Here is a 17,392-nt window from a genome sequence, read left to right on the forward strand (position 1 = left end):
CACTCCTCTTTATAATTTCTAAAATGATAGTATGCTCTCTACATCTAGAGAATGATCTTACTATTATCAGAATACGTAGCCTATATAGTTTTTTTACTAGTTTATCATCTCTGTGTGATAGTTTAATATTATAAATTTTCATTCCTGTGTTTCATTGCCATGGGCCTTATTGTCCAGTGTGCCATTGTTGGGCAAAGATGGTGGCTTGTGCCGGGCAATTGCTCAGGGCTCACTCAAATCATTAATGAATTCCTTTCAAGGCTGGAGTGCACTCTGTTCATTGAAAGTTTATAAAATGGGCTGTAATGAGCATCTGATAGGAAAACCCAATGTCATGCAGATCACCAGAGACACAAGGACTGCAGGCATGGGCTTAATGGGGAGATTCAGATGTGCAGCAGGAGGAAAGGAAATTCTTTGGTGGCCCTGTGAAGGCACCTTGTGGATGGGTGAAAGATTCAATTTGCTATTTGCACTGATTTCTTACAGCATGAACTGTTAATACGGAAAGGGAATGTCCTGTTATATACTACACAAGTCCTTTGTCTTAGCAGCCACAGTTTCCTCCTTCCTCCAATTATGATTTTGCCTGAATGACCCTTAAATTGGAACATGTACCTCTTGGGAACAAGTTAGGAAAATGTAGTCCCTTTTATTCTCCAAGAAGAGCAAAATAATTTTGTTCTGCTTATTTTTTCTGAATTTGGCATTTTCTTATTCTATTTCAAAGAATGAATTCATCGTTATTCCTTAAAAATCTTTACTTGAACTGCTTTCCATTTACCCTTGATATTTTTCTATAGGATACATTGAAAATAAGCTGCACAAATACAAGATTCAGCCAGGCATCGAACACTGTGTAGTTTAACTTCTAATAAAGCTCATTCTGTTCTCCAACAGACATCAATGAGTGTGAGACAGATGGAATATGCATGAACGGGCGCTGTGTGAACACTGATGGCTCTTTCAGATGTGAATGCTTCCCTGGCCTTGCAGTAGGACTGGATGGACGTGTCTGTGTTGGTAAGAAACCTAATGGAGTCACAGTTAACCAAAGTTAAGGTATTAGTGCTAGTCTGATGGACAGATCAAGTTTGAATGTAGAATTTACCATTTTTTTCATGGAATGGTGGGTAGTAGTTATAGTGGGTAATAATAGCTTTATAATGTTTACTGTAATAGCCCATTTTGCTCTGTTTTCATTTCCTTTTTATTTAAAGAGAAAAAAAGTGTGGGTCAAATCACAAGGTCAGGTAGACTATACAGAGTAGAAGTGGCTAGTGCTGCATCAGTTCTGAGTAGGTGAGAATTTGCCCTGTTTCTGTTATTATAAAATTCTTCACTTGTCACTAAGCTTAAAGATGTAATTACTCTCTCATGTTTTTTTAAACATGGGATGTGCCCAATTTTCTGCCCATTTCTGTACAAGCTCAGTGTTTGATTATAAAATACTAATATGTGTGAAAGCTATTTATGGGGCAGTTCTTAAAGAAAGAGAAAAATCACCCCTGGACCTGAAAACATAAACATAAGAAGTCTTGTGTACCAGAATAGCATTAGTGACTTTTCCTTGGGCTTTTTACAAGCAAAGAAAGAGCAAAGACTTTGTCCATTTTCCCCACAGCTTCTCACTAGTTCAAAGTTAAGAATTTATTGTTTGCCTAGTGGTTCACCAATGCATGTCAAGTCATTAAATACAATGACTAAGTGTATGCCTTAATTCTTGGGAGTGCGAGGAAGAAAAATTTCTTGTCCCTAGTAGGTGGTATGTATAGGTGGCTGGAAAGCAGAGGGAAATAGTGAAAGAGACTTTGTTTTGACAGCTATTTTATGGTGTTTATGACACCCAAGCTACATTTAATACTTGTTATAATTTATGGTAGGATAGTTGGCTATGGCAGGATTAAGAGAGATTTCTTCCCCCAGATACACATATGCGAAGCACATGCTATGGTGGCTACAAGAGAGGACAGTGTGTGAGACCATTAACGGGTGCAGTTACAAAGTCAGAATGCTGCTGTGCCAGCACTGACTATGCCTTTGGAGAGCCTTGCCAGCCCTGCCCAGCACAAAACTCAGGTATGGCATGTTCACTGGTAAATCTTCTAATTTACAAATTCTGTTCATCCACTATTTTTAGAAAGGTAGAAGAAAGTTTTATATTAACTTCACAACTTAAATCAGGAGATTACATTATGGTATAATACGTTACATATTTTGAGCAATCTTTTATTTTTATAAGTTTTAAGACTGCAGAAGATAATTTTTTAAAGCAAGAGTAAGTTACAATATCTGGCCCCAGATTTGTTATGCTGATTAAAAACAAAGGGGACATTTTCAGACAACAAACCATATTTTGGTAGATGTAGATAACAAAAATTATAAATTTTAACCCAAGTTATTAATGGAAATAATTTGGTTAATTCATAGACCCAAATCCGTAAGGCATACCTGCTAGTCACGTGTTTGCTGCATGACTCCTATATCCTTCAAGTTATCTGAAGTAGCTTATTCAGTACCTTGGGTAGTCAATGCATAGACAAATGTCCAGTTCAGTTTCTTGCAAATACTTGAGTCTGTCACTGAAATCCCCACCAAGTGAAGTTGTCTGGGACATAACTTCTCTCTGGCAAGAAAGCAATCCTAACCATTTCAATGGGCAGAAGTCTTTTAGGAAAATTCTTCCAACAAGACTCTGCTGACACAGTCCTTGCTGTGAAGCCAGTAAATTAAAAAGACCTTGGTTTCATGGAGGTGACTGACTGCAGGGAGCTGGTTTGAAACCTCACTTTATTATGTGTTTCTTGTTACTTAGCAAATTTGTTGTTGCACATAAGCAAAGTATACCATTTGATAAGATATCCTTGATGTACTGTGAACTCATGAAGACACTCCTGCTAAATGGAGTTAAATATGGGGCAGATTTATAGGAAAATAATATTCTGTTTCCTGGTCTCATTGAACATGCACCTTGGGCAAGGACTTGGGCATAAAGTTCTGGAGAATCTTGCTGTGAATATGTTATGGTTCGTTTGTGTAGGAGGACCAGCATGAAGTTTATGTCTGTCCTTAAATGCCACAGTTCATCATGTGAAGTTTTTACTCATCCATTTTCATAAGCAGATTCAGACCCTGAATCTGCTAAAATGCTTTACAGGTTCAGAATACTGTGAGGTTATTAATGTTTTCAGAAGAATTGGAAGGCATGTTACTTCTTTCGAATAATTAATTACCATACTGTAAATGGTGATGCTGAAAGCAATGAGCTGAGAAAGAATATTCCAATAAGTTTTTTTATATTTTTTCCAGCTGAATATCAGGCTCTGTGTAGCAGTGGAACTGGCATGACTGCAGGAGGAAATGGTAAGATCACCTAATGCAATTCAAACTTATATATAGCACTTTTGTCTGAAAGTGTTACCTTGATATCCTTAATTTGTTAGCCGTGCTGGTGGGGATGGTGACAGAAGAGAATGGGAGACAGGCTTAGGGTGAAATGAATGGAGCATGTAGTTTCAGGATCATGCCATTTCACCAGTGGGGCTTCTCTGGTTTACATCATGGAGTATATGTAAGTGTCATTATAAAATAATGACAAATTTATGAGAAGTGTCATTACCTACATGACTTTATATGTAACTCATATTTACATATTTCAGGTGAAATCATCCTGAAGAATAAAGCCATATTGACCATTGAGCTTACTCATGTTTTCATCTGTCAAAATAGGCCAGTGTTTGTTTAACTGCAGAGAAGAAGGAAATTATTACAATGAAAGCTTTGTAATCATAGAACTGTGAAACTGCAAACTCTTAAATCAGCCAGTGCTCACTAGTAGATTTGCTGGCAGTAGATAGGGAAAAGCACTCAGAAAGGGGGGATATTAATGCTTTGGCAAGTCATGCCATCTGGAAATGCTATGAATCAGGAGATACAGGGAGTATTAGTACGTGGGCTTCTTTCTCTAAATCTAAGCTCTGATCCCCAGTTTAATATCCCAGTTCTTCCCTACAGTTGAAAGTTTCCTAAATGACCATGGGCTAGAGATAAATTAATGATAAAGAGATGCTTTTTTCTCTTGAGTGTGAATATTTAGGTGTGAATTTCCCAATCAGAGCTACATAATTATAAATATGGAATTGCCAATGTTAAATGATATTGGAACTGTCTTTTTCTAGTTTGGAGAATTAACCCCAACACACCCTCAACAACTACTGCTCTGATGTTTGGGTTTTTTACCTTTATGTAGATATTAATGAGTGCTTATTGGATCCTGATCTCTGTCCAAATGGAAGGTGCGAAAACCTGCATGGAACGTACAAATGTTATTGTGACCCTGGATATGAAGTAGACTCAACTGGGAAAAACTGCATTGGTATGAAATGTCTTATCCTCAAAGTATTTATAAAGAATCATCATATCCTGTCTCAAACTCTGTCAGCTAAACTATTCAAATCTATACTTTCATTATTTTCATAAAAATAGAGGCTGCAGCCCTCTCCTGAAAATGGCTGATCTGACCAGTGTATAGTGTTCTGATGAAGTCTGACTGGTGCCTTGTATAGTTGTGCCAGAAATTCTCCATTTCCCCTTGGAATATCCTGCCTAAACTGATTCTAGTGTGCATTAGTCTTTTCTCAAATACATGTTATACTGTGGGATCAAAGTCAGCCTCTAATTGAGACTTACATCCAGAGTTTGCTCACTAGCCTTCAGCTGATGAGTTCTGGTTTCTAGCATGTTATTGTTACTGGTCCCTAATTGCAAAGTTTTGAATGTTGGTGATTATATTTCATCTTATTTTTCTTGTTCATGTTGTCAAGATTAATTTAGCCTTGCCTGATTCCCTGTAATGGTAATAGCTTCCAGCTTAATGTTGTCTACAATTTTTGATTCAATTAATTTTTTACTTCTGCATTAAAATGAATATTTTATAGGAACAGTCCCAAGTCTGATCCCTGAAAGCATTTCTAATATCCTCACTTCATTGTGATTATTCTCTTTTTTAATATATCCTACTGTAATCTCTCCTTCATCCAGCTCTGGAACCACCTTAAAATTCTTAAATTCCTTTCTATTATCTCCAGCTTACATAATAATTTTATTTGGGTTCTGTATTCTCTACTTAAACCTAAATAACTTAACTCATGGGTGTTATCCCAGTCTAAACTATCCATTATCTTAAAAAAAAAAAAAAGAATTGCTCTTTCTTAGATAAAAATCATACTGTAATTCATCCCATTTTCCCTTTTGCTTCTTTGGCTTTAATTATCCATGTCCTATTCCAGTGTTTGCTTGTAGCTGATGGCATCTCTTCTCTTCTCCCAATCCATCTGTGAGTTTTCCAGATGCTCCCCAGCCCACCCTGTTGAGCCCACAACCATGCTCCATCACAGCTGTTTCCCATTCTCCTGTAATGTTCCACCTGGCCCTCTCTCAATTTTTCTGAACTCCTGTGAAGCTTCCCACATGGTCTGTTTTATTCTGCAAGTCTCCCTTCTTTCCCTAGCACTTTTGCTGTTCCCAGCTGCTGCGCTGACCCTCTGAATCTTCCCAACTTCTCTCAACACTTTCTAGGCCTCTCTGACGTAGCCAATTGTTCCTGTCTGCTCTTTGGGTCTCTCCTGGTCTTCACCTGCTATTCATGGCCCATTGCCACCTTCTTGCAACTTCTCCCTAATGACCGCAGTTCTTCCAATGATTTCCTCAGGTTTCTTAAATTTAGCACTAGCAAGTCTATTTAAATTTTTCATCTCTGAAGCAAGTGTAGACTTACATTAGCCTTGTTAACTATAACATCTAAGTTCAGAGCCAGCTTGGAAAAAATGGTGATTTAAAGACCAAGATGCTCAGCAAAAACCTTTGCAAACCAATCCTCTCCTTCTTTCTTTCTTGACTGTGGGTGCTGCTGTGCAGTGACTCAGAGACTGCATAGACCTAATCCACAATAAAGACAGGATGAAAGTGTGAATCCCAGGTTTATTTTGAACTGTGGCGTGGCTGTCACATACCATGAATATATGAGGAAAGAAAGTAAAAGCTCTTGTGCAAACCTCTTGTCTACAAAAAGAATCCAGTATTCATATTCCACATCCCCCTGCCCTATTTGTCTCTTCTGAAAAGTGGCTGTTGGGAGTGAAATTCTGTCCTGACTTCTATTCCAGAAATGTTTTATTTCTTAAAAAGTTATTTGTTTTCATTGTAGATATTGATGAATGTGCACTGAACATGCTACTTTGTGACAATGGGCAATGCAGAAATACCCCTGGAAGTTTCACCTGCACCTGTCCAAAAGGATTTGTATACACTCCTGATTTAAAAACGTGTGAAGGTAATTGGTAACGCACCATTTCATCCTAGTTTTATTCATATGGATTGTACTCAGATTGTGCCAGAAATACTTTGAACCTTCATGAAGGTATAATTTGTAAAACTAAAAAAAAATCACAATGAATAATGTCAGTGGGAAAGTAGGAGAATGAGGAGGGAGGGACAAGCTAAAATGAAATGATTAGATAACCTCATGGAATAGCCTGCATTTACTCTCACTATTTACTACTACCAGTGAGCCCACACTGTGCCAAGGGTGAGAAGAGCCAAGCTTTACAAATCTATCGTGTGAGGAACAGAGCCAAAGGGCCCCTAGTTTGAACCCTTTTTGAGCCACAAACAGTTCTAATGCGTTAGTGTGTCTTTGGGACACATGCACTGCTAGTCTGTTGTGAGGGGGGTCATAACAGAAGAGGGGAATATCAGCAAGATTGGTAATGAGGAAAGCTTCATCCCCTTTTTCCTAAACTGAAAAGAGCCATATGTATTTTTGTTAATGTTTTCTGGCACTAATAGCAGTGCGTTTCTTTTCTAGATATTGATGAATGCGAATCTAACCCCTGTGTTAATGGAGTGTGCAAAAACACACCAGGTTCTTTTGTTTGTGAATGTTCTCCTGAAAGTACTTTGGATCCAACCAGAACCATCTGCATAGGTAATTATTCATTTTATGTTTGCTGGTTAAAAATGTCCAGTGACATGCAAACATTGTACACCAGGTTAAGAAAATGCTTTAAAATAACTTGGGTAGATTAATTTAGTGGGAAACATAACAGAAAAAAATGTTTTAAAGTGCTTTTTTTTCACCATTACTATGGAGGCATAAAGTGCACTTGGGAGCTTGCTTCCATGTCAAATTTGAAAGAGAGGTGAAAATTTTTTTAACCAACACAGAAATTCTATGATCAGTACTTCAGGTCTGTGCTCACCTCCTTATCTCCCGTAATAAAGTGAACATGTTCTAATTAGGATCTGCTCTCTGGAAAGAATTTTGTATTTGAGATGGAGCATGAACAAGTTATGCACAGTCCAAGCCAGCTCAAGGGCATCCATGGACAATGCTGTGACTCAGATACTCTGTGGGCTCGTAATTTCCTTTCTTGCCTGTTTTGCTGGGACAGCAACTTATAGCTGTTTTCTAGTCAGTGAGGAAAACTTTAGGACTACAGCTGTCTGATCCTTAGCTGTCTCCTGCCACTGCCCTATATGGGAAAATATCCAGACTGGGGGATCTAGTAAGGTAATGGAAGATGTAGCAAGGGTTCATATCTACTCTGTTCTTCTGCATGTGCCCCTAATCTGAGTCATAATCAGTACAGGGACTCGGATGTTGAATGGTATTGACATATTCCCTGGTAAGGACAGTAAGCATAAACAAGGATTTGCAAGAACTTTGTGCTGGGATTATATCAGGCTATAGTCCAGCATAGAGAAGGTTAAATTAAGAGATTCTGATGTGGTAAATTATAATGAAAAGATGATTCTTTTTCATGGTTAAATGCACATGTGTTTGTAAATACAGTAATGCATAATTCTAGAGAATCTGCATGAAAATATATTGGTTCTTTCCAAACAGAAACTGTCAAGGGTACCTGTTGGCAGAACATAGTCAATGGAAGGTGTGAAATAAATATCAATGGAGCAACTCTGAAGTCCCAGTGCTGTTCCTCACTAGGTGCTGCTTGGGGAAGCCCATGTACACCATGTGAACGAGGTAATGCTGTTAATTTTCCTCAGGAACCTTGGATTTTTCTTCCTCTAAGGTTGGTCAAGATTATTGTCCTAGAAGTTGGGCACAGGCTAGACAAATAACTTTATTTGTTCTGTTATCAAGCAGTCATTCCTTATTCAGTCCCAGAAAAAAGAAGTCTTAATATTTGAGAGGTAGCATGTAGCTATAGAAGGTTCTAACTGGATTTTACTGTACATATTTTACAAGTTTAAGTGCTGAAGGGAAGGGACCACACCTACAGTCTGTAACTGGCAGGCTTACTTCAGCATGGATTGTCATAATTAGTGATCTGGAGTTCTTAATGATGTAGCAATAAATGCATGTTCCCCAGAGATCCCAAGGAAATGTTCGCAACAAATGGATCTTTGGTGTGGTAACGAAGGGAGGAGAGGGAGTAGCCCTTGTTATTATACTCTGTAGATTAACTGATGACCTGGAGAATCATACAGTTGGTGAAAAAATGGGTTGAGGTTGCTGCATATTCATTTGATAATTTCACTGAACTGTGGGATGAGCTAGGAGCCCAGGGATGAGCTGATGAATGCAGAAATGTGTGTGGGTTGTTATTTCTATATCCTGAAAGCTGCTAGTTTGCTTAAATCTTTGGTTAATTTCATTCTGTGTATCTTAACAGAATTCATCCTCATTCATCCATGGTAAATAGGGTTGTAATGTGCTGTGATCAAGTGAAATGAATTAATTGGTTCAAATGAAACAGAAATCATAACCACTTTTAGGCTAGCTAGCTGAGACACATGGGAAGCAAAAGAGGATAAAGGCTGACACTATATAGTTTATGTAGTTGCCCCATCTTATCTCTTTATTATTTCAGAAAATACTGGGATTCTGTCTAAGCACTCAGACGTCTCATAGCAGTAAACTAGATAATGTTTCACATGATCAGTTTTGCACAATAAATTAATGGGGAGTTTTGGACTGTAGTATTCTGAAACTTCACTTCTGTTTGTTTTACAGACCCAATATGTCAAAAGGGATATTCAAGAATAAGAGGAACGTTGTGTGAAGGTATTTATTGTTGCCTTAACATAAATCAGAGCTTGAATTAAAAAATGCCAGTGTTTTGATTTAAGTGCCTAATTTATCATAGAGGAACACTATGCCAAGTTCTTACCTTGTGTTGTTCTATTAGCTACTTTAGAGTTATGTCAGGGATGAATTTGGTTTCAGTTTGTTTAACATTCCTGCATACTCACACTTCTCACACTTTATCTCAAACCACATGCTTGCAAATACAATGCCAAAGAGGATAAGGAGGTGGCTCTCTCTCTTCAAATGCTGTTAACTAAGTAACCTGTTTTTACAAATTATGTGTCTCATATGTACTACAAAAACATGGCATAAGTAATACAGTGGTATGATAAGCCATTACTATGCTTTAGAAAAAGAGTGTTCAAAGATTGTAGTTCACATTAGTTTTCTTTTTCTTTTTCCCCAAACCTTGGCTTTCTCCCATATGACATTATATGAAATCTTACACATTCCAAAACATATTTTTGCTGTCCTAAAATAAACAAACAAAAAACATCAGGACACAGTTATACTCGGGTTAAAGAAAAGATTAATATTTTAAATGTGTAGTTTTCTGCTTGGTATGAGATGGCTCTGTACTATTCTGTGAGAATTGAAGCTCCCACCCTATTTCATCTCTATTTGAATTGATTTGAACCCCTGGAAAAGTACTGCATATTTACATAATACGCAGAAGCTCAGAGAGTCTCAAACTGCTGTGGGTCATCCTGACTGACAACATCTGACATGACACTGCAGTTAAAATATTTTTTAAAAATTACTCCCATATGTAGCTTCCATAAAGAAACATTGTTTTTTTTCCCTTTAAAAAAAAAAAAAAAAGAAAAGAGGAACACCCTCACACATACTCTTTGCTTTCCAAATGATGACTGAATGCCTTGGCACGTCTGTGCTGCAGACCCACTGTACATAACTTATCTGACCTCAGCAACACTTTGTGGACTGTGTAAGTGAAAGAAAAGAAAAGAAAAAAAAAGTGGGCCCACCTATCTCTCTTCACAAGGAAAGTCTTAGAACATTTTCAACACTGCTGGGATGGAAAGTTTATCCTTCCAAGATACAGACATAACTGTTTTCAGCATTTCCTTTACCAGCGCATTGGATTACATTTATTACATGCTTTAATCTTTCTTGTTTCTATGGGACCTGGATAGCCCCAGGTTTTTCAGAGTAGTTTTCCTTCCTTGTAACCTTACTGAAGCCTCACTTGGTTTTCAACCAATGTAAGCATTTTTCAAGACAGGGAAAGGTCTCTAGGAAATTTATTGGCAAGTTAGAGACAGGAGTAAGTTTAGTTCCCAAAAGGTGATAGTCAGTTCTCCCATACACAACCTATGTAAAATGAGTAATAGATCTTGTGCAAGGAAATAAGCAAACTAAATTGGCAGCATTCCTCTCGTTTACGGGTGAGCCCTGGAGTTGTCAGCTGCACTATTGCTCACAGGCTGTGAACAGTGTTTCTGTGGTTTCTCATAATCCACTGGCTTTACTTCATACCTTCCAGTCAATTTACAGTATCTGTTCAAGGGCAGAGGCCACTGATTTGCCCCCCCAGCGTTTATCCTCCGTCGTGCTCCGTGAGGTTTGAGAGATGCAGTCTCTGCACCAGGAATTTTGTCTGGAGGCCTAACCAGCCCAACCTTCCCACTTCTTGGTTACTCTATACATGAGTATTCATCTACAGATTGCCAGTCATTCTTTTTCCATTTCTTGTTCTTATCCTCTCCTGTCCTTAAAATTGTCACGCTTCATCTTGGAGCATGTTTAATGCTGGAAGTTTTTCCCAAAGGCAGTTGTGAAGCATATGCTTTCCACAAAGGACATGGGTGGGAGGACCTCACACTTAGATTACTAAACATTTATTTAAGCTCAAGCCAAGCTAATGCATATAATCAATTTTTCCTTACCAAAAAGTGCTAAATTTGCCTTTTAAATATAGAAATACTGTTTTTACTTAATGAATTTAACTCTGTGTGTAGTTGTAAGATCATTTTAATATATATAAAGTTGTTAATTGCTGACAAGGCCATACAGCCAAATTTCAAATGGTGTTGTAGTTTCCAGACATGCAGATAGAGAAAATATTCAAAAATCTTAAAAAAATACTGAATCTAGTTGGAATAATGCATAATGTCATTTTTCACTTATTTTGGTCTTTCTTTGTCCATTTGCTTCAAATATCTGGCCCACAGTGAGTATGAAAATGCATATAGTTTTTAAACACCCCTCCCTTTTCTGTTACTTTTGAATTTAATTTCAATATATGTAGGAATAGCTAATAGCAGCATGTATTATTTCTGATTGTCAGCAGTTTTCTGTAATTAATTGGATCTAGCTGACTTACTTTGGGAGTTGTAAATGTTTTGAGTTTTTTCAGGCCATGTAGACTGCTGTCATTTTTTATTTTATCCTAAAAACATTACAATGTTATTTTTTAATATTTTTGCTAATTTGTCCATGGTTAGCATGCTAGTGATTACTCTTACTCACTTCCTTTTTTTCTCTAATAGATGTTAATGAATGTGAGGTGTTTCCTGGAGTCTGTACAAATGGGCAGTGTGTCAATACTTTGGGATCATTTGTTTGCCAGTGCCCCAATGGAATGACTTTAGATGCTTCTGGACGGACTTGTCTTGGTAGGTGTGAATTCCGTGTACAGGTCTACAAGTGAAAAGCAGAGCTATGCAGTGACCAGTGGTTGCACGGTGTGTTTTCTAACAAGAAAGGAAAATTATTTTTGCCCATTTTTCAAACTGAATTAGTCAGGGACATGAACTTAGTTCATCTGGAATAAGAACAGATTCCAATGGTATAGCTAAAGCCCATCCCCATCTGATAGCTAGTGAATAACTGTGATTTAGTTCCAGATTGTTCATTTGACAAATCCCTGTAGATCATCCATGCTCCTAGCACTTTCATCTGCAGCCCCACTGAAACCACTTTCCACGAAGGCTGGAATAGTGGAGGCCGCACCATTGTGGAGTGGGACTTGGCCACACCATGCACCTTGATGCAGTGTGCAACAGAATATCCAAGTTTTGTATGCTGTCCACCCAAAGCACCTTTGTCCATTTATGACAATAATGCCCAAGATTTGCCTCTGAACAAGGCATAGCTTGTATGTAATAAAAAGGCTTGTATATAGCTTGCAGTAATTAAAAGGCTTTATATAAGTATAGCAAGATGAATGTTTAAAATCCTTTTCTGATCCAAAATTTACTTCAAGTGCTGAACACCATTTTTCAAAGTGGTGCTTTAAACTTACTTCAACTGTTAATTTCTGAGTTTAGTGTTAATATTTTGCTGTTGGGAATTATGCCGTGAGCTTGGTATGCTCCTGCGAGTCCACAAAAACGTGGAGTGAGCTGTCCTGTGAAGGGATTTTGGAAAAAAAATTCCTTGGCAGTGAAGTAAATTTTCTCTTTCTTTCTCAACATGTTGTTAAATTGCCCAACAGACATTCGCTTGGAGAGTTGCTACCTGCAGCACGAGGACGAGCAGTGCACGTCCCAGATCCCAGGCCGGCACCGCATGGACGCCTGCTGCTGCTCCGTGGGGGCAGCCTGGGGCTACGAGTGCGAGGAGTGTCCTCTCAGGGGAACTCCTGAGTTTGAAACTCTTTGCCCAAGGGGACCTGGCTTCTCTACGAAGATAGAAATAAGTGGGAAGCCTTTCTCTAAAGGTATGTGATCCATTTGTGGTTAATTGCCAGCAAATCCTGATGACTGCTACTTATACTCTTCCATCAGACACCTCCCCTGGGTTTGAAAATTCCGGTGATAGGCACTTCACTCACCCTAAGACACGTTTGAAAATCCAGATAGATTTCATTGCAACTGAAGTCTAAATAAAATACAGGAGAATTTAGTTTGTGTTAGAGACCATTAAATACCATATAATACTGCAGCCTCAGAACACAGAATTTGTGTCACTAGAGAGGTTAAATTATGCCTGACTTCGTCTCTTGGCATCTAATAGTACAAGAACTGGAACAAACTGGGCAGTCAGCTTTGGATGTAATGAAAGAGCAATCCTTACTTGTGAAGGGTGCAATAACTTTAATTCTAATGTGAAGCAATAAAGAAATGGTGAATAATTTTGGGAATTTCTTGTGAAACTACTTGGAGAAGTAGAGGAAATAGCTTCCAGGATGATGGCTCAAATCAGAAAATTTTATTTACAGTAAACCTAGTTGTGTTATGACTCTTGTTGGTAAACTTCCAGCATTAAATGGGAATCACACAGTGACATCCCAGCATCATGTGCTGAAAGCTGTCTTTCCAGGATTACCAGTGAGGTTAAGCTGGACAATGTCAGAAGTTACCCAAAAACTAAACATTATGAAGTCTGAAATGAGGGGAATATATATATATATATATATATGAATGACAATTGCTGTTGTTAGTTTCAGCCTTGTTTTATAAACAGTTACTAAGCCATTAATTAACCATAAAGAAAGTGACATGTGCTTTTACTTATGCTCATTATTTTTTCTGTGACTCATGGAAGTCACATTTTTTTCTCAGAAATCAGAAGATGGAGTGCTTTTTTTGAAAGCTGTCTTTGCCTTCATCCTCTGTCCGCTGAAATCTTCCTGAGCTGCAGGACAAAGGGTAGACTAATACCCTGTTCTGTATCAGAAAGTGTTTTTGGAAATTCCAGCACAGAGTATCTCTCTACACTGTTGGTTAAGGGGAAATCAGAATCAGTTTATGTAGCATGGTTTAATTTTCCCACAAGGAGGGGTCCCTGCCATGAAAAAGGATGAGCTCAGATGTCATCATTGCTCTTTTGTGCACTGTTTTTGTATGCAATGGTCACGTCATATGTCCACACTATCTCATTTTCAGACATCAATGAATGCAAGATGTTCCCCAGCCTTTGTACCCATGGAAAATGCAGAAATACCATTGGCAGTTTTAAGTGTAGATGTGACAGTGGATTTGCCCTCGATTCTGAAGAGAGGAACTGCACAGGTAAAACTGCATGGATGTCTCTCTCATAGCTGTGAATTGAAAAGAGAAAACTGAACTCATTTGAAAACCCTGTGAATGTGTTTTGTCTTACAGATATCGATGAATGCCGCATCTCTCCTGATCTTTGTGGCCAAGGCATGTGTGTCAATACTCCTGGAGACTTCAAGTGTGAATGTTTTGAAGGCTATGAAAGTGGATTTATGATGATGAAAAACTGCATGGGTATGTTTTTTATAGACCTTAGATGTGCAGTACTATATGATGTGCTAGTATGCTATGCATGGTTTCTTTGGGGTTTTTTTTTAAGGTTTAATTGTGCTTGGGTTTTGGTCTCTCTTATTTTGTGAGCCTAGCTAAAGCTAACTTGCTGCTTCTGCAAGTTGTCAAAGCATATATAAGCAAGGGACAGGATTTTAGGATGCTAAATTTATCCCCACAATCCCCATCTTGCTAACTGGGACACCATCCTGAACTTTGAAGTTAAGGTAAATGAAAATTTAGAAGAAGCCTTTTTGAGTTTATTTTCTTTTTCTAACCACATTATGGTGCAGGGGATGACTGGCTCTAGGACAGGCTGCAGGGTTGATCAAGGCAGATAATGCTGTGATAGGTGAGGGGCTGTGGTGAGGGATGTGCTGGTCCTGCACTCATGCACCTCCTTTCTCCCCACAGATATTGATGAGTGTCAGCGCAATCCTCTTCTCTGCCGAGGTGGCACCTGCATCAACACAGAGGGAAGTTTTCGGTGTGATTGCCCTCCAGGCCATCAGATATCACCAAATATCTCTGCGTGTGTAGGTGAGACATGCAGGCAAAATCAAGATTGTGCACAGCATTTTGTACCTCTCTTGTGCTGTGCATTTACAGCATTTGCTTTAGTACCATTTTCAGGATGAAAATGTGTTCCTCTTTTTCTTTTGCAACAGACATTAATGAATGTGAGCTGAGCACCAACCTGTGCCGAAATGGCCGTTGTGTCAACCTCATTGGAAAGTATCAGTGTGCTTGCAACCCTGGATATCAGTCCACACAAGACAAGCTATACTGTATTGGTAAGGACAAAATCTGCATGGAGCTCTAGCAAACAGGGAAGATAAAACACACAGAGTTGTTTCAGTTTAGTAGATATATAAAGTAATTTTTAACCATGAATGAAAAAATCCATTACAGTTTGTCAAAATAGTATGCAAAATCTCCAAAACATGCACATCTGTTTTTGAGAGAACTGAATGAAGTTATGGCAGTGCTACACTTAGCTGAGTAACAGCTTATTTTCTCTAGTAAATCAATCATGATGCATAAAATCACATACTATTTTAAATGCCCCAAGACTTCAGACTTCGATGATTAAGAGTGAGTAACTTGTTAGATTAGTTATATATTTAATTAAAAATCATCATTTCTGCTAGACCATGAAATAGAATCATGTGGTTCATTTGCATACATTCCTTCTGCTGTGCCATGGAAAAATCCACTGGCTTTAATTTTGCCAAGTAATTTTTTACGTTGAATCTTACAAAAACTTTGTTGCCCTCATGGTCCTGTGGTAACTCAGTGCTATTTCAATATGTAGAAGGAGAAGCACAGAAGTGTTTGTTTATGCAGTGTTTCCATCCCTGGTTTGCCTGAATCCTTCCCAGTGCCTACCTTTGCAAACACTTGAATGTTAGTGTGGAAACAAAGTGTAGATTCTGGATTGATGGTGTACTGGAAAGCTGACTTTAAGTGTTTCCTTGAAATGTGCTTTAAAGTAAAAGGTATTGTGGATTTTAACTGTAATTTTCTCCTTTTTAGATATTGATGAGTGCAAAATAATGAATGGTGGCTGTGAGGACTTCTGTACAAACTCAGAGGGCAGCTATGAATGTAGCTGTAAACAAGGCTTTGCACTCATGCCAGACCACAGGACATGCACTGGTAAGGGAGATTTTGGGAACTTTTCTGCTTAAAGGGCTTATTTCAATAGCTTAAAATGAACCTTTCTTTTAAGGTTAAAGCTATTGTAACAAATATACTATTAAAAAAAGAAAATAAATGGAAAGTGAAGTTCTTTTTCTAAAAGAAAAATAAGTACCTCCAAGTATCAGAATTGGGCAAGTGGAGAAAGAAGTGCTTTGAAGGGATTTGGTTCTTGATAATTTCAGGAAGTGTACAGGTAGATTGTAAGAGCGACGGTGGGTAGGATGGTCGGGATGGATGGAGATGAGAGCAGTTGATTCTGATTTTAATAACAAAAATCTCTACTTTTTTGAGTAGGAGAGAAATTTTTCCCCCTTAAGGTATTGTAGTAGATCCAAATCCAAAACAAGTTTGATGACCATTAAAAAAATTATCGCTAAGAGAAGCCAAGATGCTGTACACGTGTATTGTATGGTTATATTGGAGAGAGGATAGACAGAGATGCTAGAAAAGAAGGTGATTGCTCTGTTCTGTCATTTTGAGGTATCTGCTCTTAAGCAAGCAAGAAAATTCCTAATTTTAATTATTTGTATATTGAAGTGCAAGTATGCTGCATTAATTCAGAGCTGAATGACTTGTAGAGAAAATGAAGTCTGAATAATATGAATCTTTCTTAGGAAACAGGTGTTTTGCACTCTTAGAAGAGTTTGTGAGAAAATTTTCAGAGCACTTTTATGGCTGGGTGTTCTCCTTTGGGAGCCTGGGAGTCATAATCCCAGGAAGTGAATTGTACTTGGTGATTACCACATAGGTTACTGGAAAGATGATTCTACCCTACTTTTCTCTTACTTCTTGCTTCACAGCCACTGGCCTGATGAGGCATGTGAATATTTGCCAGCTGTTTGCCAATTCCATCCAAGAGGTTCTTGAAGAGCATGAGAATTATAACAGGGTTAATCCCTTGGAATAGAATTGCCTTTATAGTTGAACACATGGAGAGTTTTCTATACTGGATTATTAGAGAGCTCACATTTAGAATTTGTAAATATTTATAGACCTTGAACCAGGGTCTCAATTACCCTGAGGCCACTCACTACCATTCCAGAAGATAAAAGAGCCCTAAAGCACAGCAAAATGTAATTTTCCTCCACATTGTGGCTTGCTCTGTCAGAAAGATGTAAAGTAGCCAGCCTTCAGCAAGTATCAGACCCTCATTCAAAGAAAGAATTCAACTAGAAAAAGTGCAGACTGATTGGCCCTGAAAACCTAAAATATTTAGATTAGAAGTAGTTTGCTTTAGCTCAAGTTTCTAGAAAAGGCAAGCTTTTACAAAAACTTGCCCAAACATTGGTGTTTGGGGCACTTTTTTAATGCAAAAATAAAACCAGTTGATCAAAATTGTGCC

General features: G+C 38.1%; 1 protein-coding gene across 7 annotated transcripts in view; it reads left to right on the forward strand.

Moving 5' to 3' along the window:
- The window catches only part of FBN1 (fibrillin 1), a 146,222-nt gene that overhangs the window by 80,220 nt on the left and 48,610 nt on the right, over nucleotides 1–17,392 (forward strand). For 5 of the 7 annotated variants that reach the window (XR_011003760.1, XM_068203898.1, XM_068203902.1 and 2 more), the window contains 15 exons: nucleotides 901–1,023; nucleotides 1,927–2,079; nucleotides 3,310–3,363; nucleotides 4,250–4,375; nucleotides 6,206–6,331; nucleotides 6,866–6,985; nucleotides 7,907–8,044; nucleotides 9,038–9,088; nucleotides 11,623–11,748; nucleotides 12,570–12,794; nucleotides 13,963–14,088; nucleotides 14,182–14,310; nucleotides 14,761–14,886; nucleotides 15,015–15,140; nucleotides 15,883–16,005. Coding sequence is in view for 6 of the 7 variants with exons in the window: in XM_068203898.1 (XP_068059999.1) it covers nucleotides 901–1,023; nucleotides 1,927–2,079; nucleotides 3,310–3,363; nucleotides 4,250–4,375; nucleotides 6,206–6,331; nucleotides 6,866–6,985; nucleotides 7,907–8,044; nucleotides 9,038–9,088; nucleotides 11,623–11,748; nucleotides 12,570–12,794; nucleotides 13,963–14,088; nucleotides 14,182–14,310; nucleotides 14,761–14,886; nucleotides 15,015–15,140; nucleotides 15,883–16,005 (1,872 nt within the window). In the remaining variant the exon portion in view is untranslated. Of the gene's footprint in view, nucleotides 1–900; nucleotides 1,024–1,926; nucleotides 2,080–3,309; nucleotides 3,364–4,249; nucleotides 4,376–6,205; nucleotides 6,332–6,865; nucleotides 6,986–7,906; nucleotides 8,045–9,037; nucleotides 9,089–11,622; nucleotides 11,749–12,569; nucleotides 12,795–13,962; nucleotides 14,089–14,181; nucleotides 14,311–14,760; nucleotides 14,887–15,014; nucleotides 15,141–15,882; nucleotides 16,006–17,392 lie in introns of those variants that run through there. The other 2 variants (XM_068203903.1, XM_068203901.1) reach the window with 2 other exon arrangements.

This window comes from Anomalospiza imberbis, chromosome 13 (assembly GCF_031753505.1).
Source record: "Anomalospiza imberbis isolate Cuckoo-Finch-1a 21T00152 chromosome 13, ASM3175350v1, whole genome shotgun sequence".
NCBI classification, from domain to species: Eukaryota; Metazoa; Chordata; class Aves; order Passeriformes; family Viduidae; genus Anomalospiza; species Anomalospiza imberbis.